This window comes from Tenrec ecaudatus, chromosome 7, assembly GCF_050624435.1.
Source record: "Tenrec ecaudatus isolate mTenEca1 chromosome 7, mTenEca1.hap1, whole genome shotgun sequence".
In the NCBI taxonomy this organism is placed as follows: Eukaryota; Metazoa; Chordata; class Mammalia; order Afrosoricida; family Tenrecidae; genus Tenrec; species Tenrec ecaudatus.
Window position 1 is genome coordinate 61759651 of NC_134536.1, and position 14540 is coordinate 61774190.

Genomic DNA, 14540 nt, shown 5'->3' on the forward strand with positions numbered 1-14540 from the left:
CCTTGTAATCTGTTCCCCCTTTCTCCCTCACCTTCCCTCCACCCTCCCATATAAGCTTTAATACCATTCTTTCCTCCGGGTTTGGATTTTAATTTTTACAGTTCTTGGATCATACATACTTGTGTGCTTCTTTTGTGTGGACTTAGCTAATACTCAATTTAGATGGCTGCTTGTTTTAAGACAAGCCTTTAAGACCCAAGATACTATTGTCTGCTACCTGGGCACCATCTACTTTCTTCACCACACTTTGCTACAGCACCCATATCTTCAATGATCACATCATAGGGGTACGTATTGAGCAGGGCCCTGACATAAGAATGAACTATTCTTACATTGCGGCCATGATTAAGTGCAAGCTCAAAATTCATTCATATATCTATGGTTTATCTATGTCCCTGATTCACTTTAAAGACATTTATTTTATTGAAGGACATTACAAAGGATCTCCATGGGGCATATGGTAGTTCTATTGATATTATCATGAAATTAGCCACTGGTATAGAATTTAAAGCACTGTCAAGAAAAAATAAGTATACATGTATAGGGCAGTTTTCTAGACTAAAGTATATGGACTGTTTTGTACAGATGAACAACTTAGGTAACTTGGCACTATTTTGAATTTCTGATGTCATAACCAACTAGTTTGTGGTACTTTGTATGGCTGTCCAGGAAGTTAATAAACTTAGTAAAAACAGAACCAAATGGCAGGATGGGGAGTGATCCAGCCTAAACCTCGCTCACTGAGGCGCTGAGAGCTTACCAGGGTGTCCTTTTTAAATATAACTTTCTGAGCTAGAATTTTATCACCACATTCAGATTTGACATCAACACACCTTATAAACTAATCATAAAGAAGGACATATACATTATAATACAGTCACAGTTTTGCTTACTGCCGTCACATACGCAGTGAACCTGGCCTGCAAGATTTGCAGCTCTGCTCTCTTCATGCCTAATCCATCAGATGCTAAGCACACCCATCTGTCCTTCTGCCTGGAAGAAACTGTTGAGACCATTGGTTTTTTCCGTTTCTTTCATTGTAGGTTTTATATGAGCATTGAGTGAGCTTAACTTTTTAATATTTAAATCAAACTTTCAAAATTCATGTGATTATATACCCACTGCCATCAAATTGATTCCGACTCAAAGGCTTTCTGAGGTTGTCAATCTTTATGAGCGCATATACCTCATCATTCTATAGAGCAGCTGTTGGATTTGAACTGCCCGCTTTGTAGGTCAGCATCCCAATACTTATTTAATAGCTTCACTAGGGCTCCTTTGGAATGTGATTCCCCAAAACACCAAACTCACTGGCCTCAAGTCGATTCCGACTCACAGAGATTCTATATGGGACAGGGTTGAACTGTGGGTTTTCAGACTGCAACTCTTAATGGGTCCAGAAGGCCTTATCTTTCTCCCTCAGAGTGGCTGCTGGTTTTGAACTGCTGACCTTGCAGTTGGCAGCCAGAAGTGTAACCACTATGCTTTTAGGGTTTTTCCCTTGGCATATAATTAGGCTTTATTAGTTTCTGTGGGATGCTCATGTATGTGGCTGCATTCTGGTATCAAGGAGTATTTCCTATGTTTTCAAGAAAGCAAAAGAGACAAATAAGATTCCTACTTAATATTGTTACTACTTGGAAGGAGTTTTCTTTTTTCTGAATGAAAAAAACAAACAAAACCAAACCACGACAACCTGCTTTCTTTGAAATAATTGTCAATACCTGACAATGATTAGTCTCTTCATTATTATTCTGTAGCACAGCATATTCACCATGTATTTGAGGACATTCTCTATTTTTTCGGGTCCTTAAGTGGCACAAATAATTTGCACTTGGCTGTTCACCAAAAGGTTGGCAGTTTGAACCGTCCTTGTGGCACCAAAGATGAACTGTTTCAGGCAAATAGCTTGTAATTTGAATATCATACAGAGAGGTAGAAAAGGAGATGGATAAGTAGGAATGGACAAATATACTCAGGCCAAATCAGGAAGCTACGAAGGGAGTGAGTGCAACAGGGCAGAAAGGGGAGCAAAGTAACCAAGTCCCTGAGGAATCCTGAAAATAGACTTCTGACGTCGGGGACAGGGCTTGGCACCTCATCAGACTTGATCATACAACGTACATAAGGGTCAGCAGGAAAAAAATTATGACGTTACATGTTAGGAAAAAGTATTAAGTTTCATATTATTCAAAGACTCACATTTTTCAGAGCACATCAGACTCTCTCCTGGTGTGTGTATATGCTCTTCTGCCTGACGGAGTCCTGGTGGTGGTGTGGTTATATGTTGGGCTGCCAACTGCCAGGTCAGCAGTTTGAAACCATCCACAGGAGAAAGGTGAGGCTTTCTATTTCTGAAAAGAGTTAATAGTCTTGAAAACCTTCAAAAGCAATTCTTCTCTGTTCTATAAGGTCATTATGCGCTGGAATTGACTCGGTAGCAGTTTGCTTTTTTACTTTGTTCTGCCTGAAACAGTGACCTGCTCCCTACTGCCCTACTGTCTCACTGTCTTCAAAGGCAAATTCCTGATCAGCTTTTAAATTTGGCTCAAACTTACCTTTGGGAAGCCTACCTCTCGACTTATGAGCTCTCAATTCATCTATTACTCTTTGTTTACTTACATGTTTATTTCTGCAGGAGGTTTTGATTCCCTTGGGGAAGAAGGCAAGTTTTTCAACTAATATCTCCAGCACTTAGTGGTTTTCAATAAGGAGAAATTTTACTTCTTTGAAAATAAGCTATCATTGCGTGTTTGGTGACAGTTTGCACAGCAAGTTAGGTTTGACAATTCCCACACAAATTGTTCAGTGGCATAGGCGACGCTCATCATGATGTGTCTCTTTGTCTCAGTCTCTTCCCTTTCCAGAGTCCTAGTTTCCCTGCCCCCTTACCTTCTTTTCTTTGCTTTTGACCTAATTGTTACTTCTTGGTTGAGGAAGTTTCTCAGCAGGGATTACAACTCAAAGTAAATTAAAAAAATAAAAGCAAGCTCACTGTCAGAGTCTATTCCACTTCATGACCCTACAGGACAGGGCGGAACTGCCCCAATGGGCTTCTGAGACGGTTAACTTTTTATGGGAGCAGACTGTCACTTCTTTCTCCCTTGCAGCTGCTGGTGGTTTCAAATTGCTAACCTTGTGGTTAGTAGCCCAACACATACCTATTCATGCTACCAGGGTTCCTATGACACCAGAGCTCCTTCTCAAGGTAAAGAAAGGCAAAATCCTCACAAACAAACGAATAGCACCCTCAGACTAATGGTGAAAAGATTGAAGTTGTGAAATATTTCATTGTGCTTGTACCCACAATCAATGTTCATGGAAGAAGTAAAAAAAAAAAAAAATCAAACTATCCAAAACTAATGGTAGTGATGATTTTACAACTCTTCTTGATGTGACTGAACTACTGAATTGCAGGTAAGTGAGTTATATGCCAATAGAAGTGTTGGGGGAAAACAATCTAACTATGTATTGCATTAGGCAAATGTGCTACACAAGATTAAGTGTAGAAAAGCAAGGATGTCTCTTTGAGAACTAACGTGTAGCTTTTTTAAAGACAGTTTTATTGGCACTTCATCCACACATCACACAATTCAATAGTTCAATCATATCAAGAAGAGTTGCACAGTCATTACCACAATCAATTATAGACTATATTCTCTCTCCGCACCCAGGGTTAAATAGCTTTTAAAATGAGTTGTGTAATCACCTTCAGTTCTAGTGCTCACGCCCCCCTCCCACACACATTGTTTGTTCCCCCAACTCCCAGATCCTCTTCCTCACCCCCTACCCTTTCCTCCCCTATAAAACCCTGGCATAATTTCTTATCTCTATACTCCTTCTGTGCTTCACAAATGGAAAACCCAAGGAAACTATAAAAAACAGAAACAAAATAAAGTGGTAAGGATATAATAATAGTAATACAAAGATTAAAAATACAAATAATGAGTAAGGAAGAAGAGGCCACTATCAGTATTTAAAAGGCCAGAAAAGAAAAATTTTTAATAATGGAACAAACAAGAAATACTTGCACCTAGCACAATTTCAGGTTGGGTCAAGATGGAGGTCAACTGACCAAGTATCAAGTTCGATCCAGTGTAATCACGATTACAATGATCTCTGTCTGAGTGTAAAGCTGTTCCAGACCCTTGCCTGTGGCTAGAAGGGAGTTGCCAGCAGCTTAATCTCACTAGATAGTCTGCAGATTGGTTTGGGGCTCCCACTGTCTCCATAGCCTTTTACCAATTGGTGTTAGAAATTTAGGCTCTGATACTTTTCCCTTTGTCATATTTGAATTCTGTAATTGTTGTCTTTGGATCATAAAAGTTGGATCATATAAGGAGTGTTTCTTCAGTGTGGGCTCAGTTGACTCCTTGCTTAGATGGATGCTTGTTTGAATATAAACCTTTAAGATCCTGGGCACCATTCTAATTGATAGCTGGGCACCATTTGCTTTCTTCACCACACTTTGCTGTAACACCCTTATCTTCAGTGATCACTTCATGAAGGTGCATATTGATCAGGGCCATGTTATCAGAGCTAACTGTCCTTGGATTGAGGCTAGAGTTAAGTGGGAGCCCAGAATCCATCTGTTTGTCTCTGGATTATGTATGACTCAGGTTTACTTTGGTGGTCATATTATGACAAAATCAAAACCTCATTAAGACCACTTACACCAATAATAGCAACAAACCAATTATCAGACAACAGAAGACAAACAAACAAAAACAAGCTAACTAAAGGCAGGAAAACAAAAACCCATAGAAGCAAAAAAGTAAAACATTGTCAATACTGGGGTATAAGATGATTGTACTAATAACATCATCACATTTTCCAGTGACACCACTCTGGACACTGTCGGTATGAGGAGACTATGCAAGTACAGTTCTACCACAAGCCCCAACCACCTGTGAATTGTTGCTCAACACAGTTGGATCTCCATTTGACTTAGCTCTGTTCAAGTATGGGGATTGGTGCCAGGGAAAGTTCCTGGATCCATCCTTCTACGTTCAAAGCTCTGCCCAACAGATCAAAACCTGTCATGTCACCGAGAGGGGGGCATCCAGGTACTAAATATATGGTGATTCTGAGTCCCTTTTCATTGGACACTCACTAAACTGGGGGTTCCCTCCAAGGTCCAATGACCACCACTACCACAGGTCCGGGGAGGCCACTCTGCTTCCTCTCCCATCCGAGTACCCCAGGCCTCAGTCCAAGGGTTCAGGCACCTTTGAGGCAGGGCTCAGTTCATTCTGCTGGGCCTCTATGTTAAGTTCTTCTGGTGCAGCTCCTGGGTCATTCCATGCTGGCCGAAAAGTCAGCATCCAAGGTCATTCTGGTGTTTGGCCCATGGCGTGTTTCACTGAGGGTTGAGTAGAAATGTATTCATAGAGTCTACTCAGGAACATATAATCTGTCCATTGGCCCCCTAGGTTCCCTACAATCATTGTTTAGCATCCCTTCCTGATATGAGGTTAATTCTCCTCAGTCACCCACCATACACACCAGCAGAACTATTAGTGTCTCCTCTGAAATGCAGATGCTCCTCTCTCCTGGTCTTGGCTTGATTTTCTGGCAAGGTTCTCCTTCCCTTTCTATGGAGGGGCCATTGAGTTGTCCCAGCCTTGTCTTGATGTTGTATAGCCTCAAGTGGGTAGTCATTTCCCATTACCCCTCTCTTGAAGGAGTTACCTCACACAATGTGAGGTCTCCTTGTTCAAGGTGGCTCTTGTGAGGTGTGTAATAGGGAGGGGGTGTGTGGTTCATGGCCAGTAAGTAGCCTTTTCCCCTTTTGTTCAGGAATTGGTCCCTAAGGTGTGTTTAATTGGTGTTTCTCCTTACAGCAGTGGACTCATTCTTGTCCTTTTCTGATTGACTGACTTCACTGAGCAGATGGTTTCTAGGTCCTTCCATCTCATGTGCTGCGGTAGTTACATAATCTATTGTCAAGTTGAGACTTAGCAGTGCACAGGTGGAGCTTAGTCTGTCGATCAGGTCACAGCTTGATGACCTCATTTGGATCTACTAAGGAGATAAATAGCTTGCTGGAGGCGGGACTCTCGCTCACTCCCTAAGAGACATTACTGCAAGGAGCCTGATGGAGCTATGCTGATACAGCCAGAGATCTGGACACAGAGGAGCCACGTGGAGATCCCTGTCAGCACTGGGATGCTTACACCACCACTGGATCCACAAGACTGTTCACCCACTGGCCTGTGATCTTCCTATATTTGGTGTCATTGAATGTGCTTTGTGAGTCTGAAGACTGTATAAATTGGCATCGGACATATGGGCTAATATTGGACTTATGGACTTGATCTGGACTGAGCTGGGATGTTTTCTCAATATTTAACTGCTCTTGTATATAAAGCTCTTTCTTAAACACATGAGTGTCCATGAATTTCTCTAGTCAACCCAGACTAACACATGCGGTATTTTATGCTTTTGTCCCTTTTTTGTAAGGGATGGACAGTATTCCATTGTGTGTATGTACCATAGTTTCTTTATCCATTCATCCACTGTTGAACGTTGGGCTGCTTTCGTTTCTTACGATTGTGAACTGTGCTATGAACATGGGAGCCATGGTGTATCTTCATTCATCTCATATTGCATGTAGAAGTTGGGCAATGAATAAATACGACTTCGGAAGAATTGGGGCCTTTGAATTATGGTGTTGGGGAAGCCTGCTGACAGTACTGTGGACTGTTTAAAAACAAACACATCTATCTTAGAAGTTTAGCCGGAATTCTCCTTAGAGGTGAACATGAGAAGACTTTCTCACAAACTTTGGGTCTGCTATCAGGAGAGACCAGTCCTTGGAAAAGGACATTGTGCTTGGTCAAGTTAGAGGACCAGTGAAGAAGATGAAGATTATCAAGGATACTTTTAGACTAACAGTGGTACAACAATGGGATTAGGTGGGGACGACCCAGAACTGGGCAGTGTTTCATTCTCTTGTACTTTCAGCACTTAATCACCCTGGCCCATCCCTCCTTTCAGCTTTTTTCCGGCTGCTTCCAATGTGTAGTAAGCAGGGCCTAATATCAACTTTGTAGACTTCCGGTATCATTCCCTCTGTTGTGCTCCTACTGCATGTGGTACAGCAGTCCTATTCTAACACTGAGCACATTTAACTTTGTATCCTGAGTATCTGAGACATTCTGAACACAATAATGAAATTAACCAATGATATACTAACTAAAGGTACTTTCTTAAACATTCTAGAATCTTAGCACCATGCACATCGTTAGGTGCCATTGAGTCAGCTTTGATCCATAGGGATCGTCTGTACAACAGACTGAAACTCAGACGGGTCCTGAGGCAGCTTCATAATTTCGCCTATGTTTGAGTCCATTGTTGCAGACATTGCGCCAATCCATCTTGTTCAGGGCCGCCTTCTTTTTAATTGTCCCTCCACTTTACTAAGAATGATGTCCTTTTTCAGGGACTTGTCCCTCCTATTAACAAGTCCAAAGTACGTGAGAAGTCTTGCCATCCTTGCTTCTAAAGAACATTCTGCCTATACTTATTCTAAGACAGATGTTTTTACATTTGATAGTCCATGGTATTTTCAATATTCTTCACCAACACCACAATTCAGATGCATTGATTCTTCTTTGGTCTCCCTTATTCAATGTCCACCTTTCACATGTATATGAGGTGATTGAAAATACCATGGCTTGGGCCAGGCATACTTTAGTCTTCAAAGTAATACCCTTGCCTTTCAACACTTAAAAGAGGTCTTGTGCAGTAAATTTGCCTAATTCAACTCATCTTTTGATCCCTTGACTGCTGCTTTCATGAGTATTGATTTTAGATCCAAGCAAGATGAAATTCTTGAAAACGTTAATTTTCTCTGTCCAGTTGTGAGGATCCTGGTCTTCTTTACATTGAGTTCTAGTGCATACTAAAGGCAGCACTTCTTATCTCCAACAAGCAAGGTTGTGTGTTACCTGCACAAGTTAATAAGGTCTCTTCCAATTCCAAGGCTGCATTCTTCTTCATAAAATCTAGTTTCTCAGATGATTTGCTCAGCATACCGATTGAGTATGACGAGAGGATACAACTCTGACACACATTTCCTGATTTTAGAGCTTGTTTTAAGGTTCTAGAAGAGGAGCACAACTACTCGTATACCCTTGAAGGAAGGACGGTCTTCTTAAACCGAGCGAACAGCTTTGGGAGGGACACACATAGAGCGGTGAGGGAGGAAGGAGACACCCAGCTAGTCAGCCAGGTCAACCAAATCAATCCTGGCTATTAATGGGGTGACAAATGTCGCAGCCAGGTCACCCTCACATTCTTTTTTATTTTATATCATGCAGTCTTCCCTTGTTGCTTACACAATTGCCTCTTGATCCATGTACTGGTTCCCTAGGAGCACAATGAAGTGTTCTTAATTCCTATATATAGTTTGTTATGATCCACACAGTTGAATGCTTTTGCATAGTCAATGAAACATACATAAACATCTTTCTGGTATTCTCCGTTTCCAATCAATCGATCTGTCTGATGTCCGCACGGACCTTATATGATGTCGTGCATAGACTACATAAAACAAAACCACTTTTCAAAACAACTGAAATTATTGTTTGTTTGTTTTTTAGTTATTTTTTGGGGAAATGATTGTCTTTAAACCGCTGCATTTTCTAGGCACTTGAATGGTTCTTGGCTACCAGAACCACATACATTTCATTACCGGGAGTGGGGTGGGGATAGGGGTAACACTAGAGCGCCCACAAAAAGGAAAGACTCAGAACTTATGTGTGCTGACACCACTGAACGAACTAAGAAACTGCTGACAGTTCAGCATTTGAAATAAGGTGTTTGCAACGTAAAGAGAAAATATTAACCTATCAGGGAGAACTGAGCATAATCAGTTACCAATCAAAAGCAGGAAAAGAAGCCAAAGGCTGGGGAAACCCACGCACCAACGAGGACGTCATTCTCTCGTCTCTGCCAAGGAGCGATGGGATGGGGCCGGGGCATCCGAACAAAATACCATAGCAAACAACCAACCATCTGCAGTACAACTGTTCCATGATCACTATCCTCGCCTCTCAATCCCCTGGAACAAACTCTTGGACAGGGCAGATACTTTTTGCTCCTCTCTTTTTCGCCTGGACAGTCAGAGTGCAATTCCTCCTTCCTACCGAAACACGGACTTTCTTCCTACCCGCCCCACAGATTCGCAGAGAGCCCACACCAACTTTGCGACTTCTACCTTCTCAGGAACTGAGATTCCAGAGCTACCTGAGGGGGAGGGGCGGTCCCAGTACGCAGGCGTGCGTGCCTTTTGGAGGCGGGGCCGTGGGGGCCTAAGGCAACCTGGGAGTTATAGTTCTTAGGTTAGCGATGCTTCGACCAATGGAGAGGTTGTCAGGACTACATTTCCCGGGAGCCTTCGCGAAATCGGGGCGGGCGGGCTGGTTCGTTGATGAGCTCGAGGAAGCCGCGGAGCGGCCCACCAGGTTCCAAAACAAGGAAATGAAGGGAGGAGGCGGGACTGGGGGTGCCTGCGGGAGCCGCCGCCGCCGCCGCCGCCGCGGAGGAGGAGGAGGTGGCTGCCGCGGCCGCCGAGGAACCCCTTACTGAGGCGGACCGCGGAGCGGCGGGTGGCGCGCGCGCGCCTGAGAGGCGACTGTTGGAGAAGTGGAGCGGCGGCCGCGGGGGGAGGAGGAGGAGGAGGAGGAAGAGGAGAAGGAGGGACTGAGCGGCGGCGGCCCCCGCGTCCCGGTGCCTCTATGGGGAAAGCAGACAATGGATTATGATTTCAAGGCGAAGCTGGCGGCGGAGCGGGAGCGGGTGGAGGATTTATTTGAGTACGAAGGGTGCAAAGTGGGACGCGGCACCTACGGGCACGTCTACAAGGCGAGGCGGAAAGATGGGTAAGAGCAGGGGCGGGGGAGAGTAGGGTCGCTCGGGTCCTCGCGCAGCCCGCGGCCGGTCGGGATGGGTGGGTCGGAGCCCAATGGGACTGTTCCGGAGGGGCGAGGCGGAGGTGTTCGCGGCGCCGCGTCCTGGGGAGGACTCTGGGGGTACACTCCTGCCCGACCCCCCGCATCTTCTCGCGCCCCTGGAGCTCTGGGGGCGCAGCCCAGTCGGGGGCCGTCGGTTCCATCCCGAAGCGCGCGCTCCGCGAGCCCGGAGCTTGCGGCGACAGGAGTTGCGAGCGCGGCTAGGTGTGGAGTTTGTGGGGTCTGGTCTCCAGGGAAGCGGCGGAGGGCGGGGAGAGCTCCGCCGAGGAGTTGCCGCTCCGGCCCTGTGACGGTGGTGGGTGAACTTCCAATCGGAGGAGCCCTCCCGGGGCGGGGGGCGGGGGGGGGTGTTTGAAAGCTCGCCGCGGAGACAGTCAGGCTGTGGAGCGCCGGGCCCGGGTCCCCGCTGGACTCCGGGGTCTGGCGCGATGGCCACGGGCGACCTGTCAGCCCCTTGGGCCCCTTTCGAGTACTTGACCTCCGGTCACCCGCCTCAGAGTTTACCTTCGCTGTCTGAGTTCCGCACTTTCCCGCGGCGGTGGGACCTCCTGCGCGATTCCGTCTGTTTTGCCAAGGGAACTTCAGAGTTCTCCCAGGTTCTTTGGCACCTCATTCCCCGCGCCCTTGCATCTGCCTGTGTCCTCGTCTCCTTCCCCTCTGTGCGCCAGGAGTACTGCGCGCGGCCCTTGAGCGGGCACCTAGGCGATCACCAGGGAATACGGAGTGACGGCTGGGCGCGAACCGTTGTCTTCCGACGGAGGAGCCCCCTGGGAGTCCCCTATCGAATGTCTTCCTGGTAGACGAGGGTATGATCTGTTATGCGTAGTCGAGCTCCTGCAGGACAGGTGCAGCCAGCTCTTTGAGTGAGTGATGGGTTCAAAGCATTCAGTCTCTCTGCCCTCCCCCAGGGTGTAGGGAGCCCGGAAAGAGGCCTGCCAAGCTTCAACTCCACGATAACGATGGTCAAACTCTAAAAAAGAGAGTTTTAGAATTGGAGTGGAACATATGTGAAGAAGTGAATTTCAGCCACCCAGACATCAGTAACAGTCCAAGGGCTGCTTCTCTGGATGCGCACGCTTTTGTGATTTGATGTGGTTGGTTTATGAACTGTAGGACCATTAATTTCATTTGGGTGGGCGACATGACAGCATTTACTGTAAAGTTTTGGAGACCTACCCTATTTTCCACCCTCCACCCCCAAATTAAACTTGGGCTACTCGTGTCAAGAATAATGTTTCTCAATACAGAATTTCAGACGTGTTTTCTGTGAAAGAACATTGAAAATTACAAAGTACCATGTTGAGGTTTGTTGTAATTGTAGTCCCCACCCCCCTTATGCCTGAACAGGCGGATAGAACTCAATTGTTTGTAAACTTTTCTTATAATTCTTTTAATTACCAGGTGTTCTTGAATGAGCATCATAGAATGTGAAGAACATATAATTAACTTGTATTTTGTTGTTGTTCTACTCTACTTATTATACTGGTGCTTCTGTGGAAGTCTAATGGAATGTATCTGGGAAAGTACATCAAGTTTTCTATTTGGACATTACCGTTACAAAATAAATCAAAAAGTGGTTCTTTTCACATTCATGGGTTACTTTGTAATATACTTAATCTAGAAATAAATGCATAAAAACATTATCTTGGTTAAAAATTACATCATTTTAGACAATTTATGAGAAAAGTTCAACATTTTGCTTCTAAATTGTATTTACAATAGCATGGGCTTACAAAAAAACCACCAGATAATTTAATTCCTGTTTCTAGTTGTTCTAGTTGAGTATTTCCACCCCCACCCCCAATATAGTAATTGAGTTAATATACATTCTTCTTGAGTGGGATTTATTTGATAAGAAATAATAAAGCTAAACATAGAGGAAGATGATTCCATCACATTAGATAACTGTGCATCTTCAACCTATACTTAAAAATTTCTTGTGGTGAACTTTTAACATCTGAAAGCATTTGCTTAAGTCAGTCTATAGTATATAAGGAAAACCACAATAAAGGTATTTTTATTGGACCAAGAGTATGGTGAGATTTGAAAACTTTATAGTATACAAATCTCTTGAAGATTCCTACAACACCAAAAAGCCCAACCCATTGACCTGGCATTGATTCCAACTCATAGTGAACCTGTGGACAGAGTTTATATTCTTAAGGAAGCAGACTGCTATATCTTTCTTCTGTGGGCTGGCTGGTGGGTTGGAACCACAGACCTGGTTAGCAGCCAAGTGCTTAGCTACTGCACCACCAGGGGTCCCTAGATGTGGTTGGTATTGGCATTTTATGTGCATTGATACCAGCGATTTGAAAGAACAAACGAAAATGTGATCTAAACTGTGATGCAAATTTGTATAGTAAAGGATTTTTTGTCCCAATCACGGTAAATTACAGTTTAGCTCTTTCCATTTTTATTTTTGTTAACATAGAAAATGAGTAATGCTATTTTGGGGAGCTAGAGAAAATGCACATGAGTCTGTTCAAGGGAAATTATTCTGGTGTATATAATATAGTACATAAGAAAAAAAAGATTCTGGTTTTTAGAAGAAACACTGGAGAAAATATCTTTGCATAAATTTATCATTGGAAAACTTTCTTATATTTTAACACTATTGTTTACAAAACTTTAGAATTATTACTTTTAAAATATTAGTGTGATTTTTTTACCTACACTGGAAATGTGAAATTTGCAACTGGTTTTTGCCTTTGATAAAAGTGTTATTTATTCTACCACTTTTCTTCTTAGAAAAGAGTCTTTTTGACTCAACTGTTCTTTTTTAAAAACCAGGCTTGACAGATTTTCCTGATGAGAAACAAGTTCGGAATGTTTCTAGAGTTTTTAATATGTGCAATAATTATTAAAATTTTCTTTCATCATTAGCAAGAACACACAATTAATGGTTATGAATCTCCTCTCAAATTGGAACATTTTAATTTTAGTTGACAAAAGAATTCTGTAAAAAATTAATTTTTGTGTGAAAAATGTACCATATAGACTCGAGTATAAGCCGACCTGAATATCAGCTGAGGCACCTAATTTTACCACAAAAACTGGATAAAAAAGGGGTGAAAAACTCGACTTATACACAAGTATATATGGTATTACCTAGCAATTCAACTGTATGAACATTGATTTAGTTTCTGGAACCACTGACATAAAGGATGCTCCTGGTTGAATATATGTTTGTTTCGATAAATACTTAGTAATTGGAATAGAAATGGTTGACAGACATCCTCCAGTTTTAGTCTTGCCTTAGAGTTTTAGGTGAATAGTTGGTGACTACATAATGTAAGTCATGACATCCTTCCCAAGTGAATGTCAGTACACACAGGTAAATAGTAGGTACCAGAGTATCAGCTTATTTGTAGTATTTTGTATTTGTGTTCTTATTGGAGACCAGAAGATACATCAGTGTGGTTATAGCATTCTGGAGCCTATAAACTTCCCAAAACCAACTCACTACCAATGAGTCCAATTTGACTCAAAGTGATAGGACTGAGTAGAATTGCCTCTGTGGGAGATCCTTATTCTTTTTCAGGAGCAGATTTAGTTTTTTTGTTTGTTAGTTTTAAAAATCATTTTATTGGGGCCTCATATAACTCATCACAATTCATCCATCCATCCATCCATCCATCCATCCATCCATCCATCCATCCATCCATCCATCCATCCATTGTGTCAAGCACATTTGTACATTTGTTGCCATCATTCTGAAAACATTTTCTTTCACTTGAGCCTTTGGTATCATCTCCTCATTTCCCCCCTCCCTCCTTGCCCCCAACCTCTGTGTGTTTCTTAGGGGAGCAGAAAGCCTCATCTTTCTCTGGTGGGTTTGAACTGCTATGAAGAATTTAATTCTTAGTTCAGTTTCCTAATTTTACAAGTGAGAAAATAAAAACTTTGAGAGATTAATTGACATTCCCAAAATCTCAGCAAAAAACATGTCAACATCTTGACAAGAATTGCTTTATTTTTTCCCTTTACTTCCTAATACCATGTCAGGGAAACCCCAAAAGGCCATGTTGCATTCTAATCTTTATTATCTTATTGTATGGCCTTTTTCCATGCAAAAGATACTTATAGCCTAAGTTTGCAAATTTATTTGGCCTACTTACCCTTTTTAGTGGGGTGGGGATTAGCACCCCCACCTCTCAGAAAAAAAATTTAACTTTTTACTATAGCCAATAATCCAGAATAAAGTGAAGTATCTGCTTTTGCAGCTCCCTGGGTAGGTCCAGGCCACACCCCTATCTCTCCCCACCCTCACCTCTCCCCTCTGGGGCAGTATTGCCCATGTTTGGAAACACTGCTTTATACTCCAAAGTTTGGGAAATGGAAAACAGCACATGTGAAGGATATTTAATAAAGTAGGAGTGCAGGTCTTTGGACACTACCACCTGTAGCTTGTGTACATTCTCACGATCACTATTTTGGGAGGCCTGGCGGCATAATAGGGTAAGTGTTGGGCTGCTAACTGCAAGATCGGCAGTTCGAAACAACCAGACACTCCATGGGAGATAGATGAGGCTGTTTACTCCTATAAAGAGTTATAGTCTT

At 43.1% G+C, this 14540-nt stretch overlaps 1 protein-coding gene across 4 annotated transcripts in view; it reads left to right on the forward strand.

Annotated features, from left to right (window-relative positions):
- Positions 1-9474: 9474 nt before the first annotated feature.
- The window catches only part of CDK19 (cyclin dependent kinase 19), a 186982-nt gene continuing 181916 nt past the window's right edge, over positions 9475-14540 (forward strand). Inside the window, exon 1 of one of the 4 annotated variants that reach the window (XM_075554673.1) lies at positions 9475-9887. In XM_075554673.1, coding sequence (XP_075410788.1) covers positions 9760-9887 — 128 coding nt within the window. In that variant the 5' untranslated portion in view covers positions 9475-9759. The remainder of the gene's footprint in view (positions 9888-14540) is intronic. The other 3 variants (XM_075554670.1, XM_075554672.1, XM_075554671.1) reach the window with 3 other exon arrangements.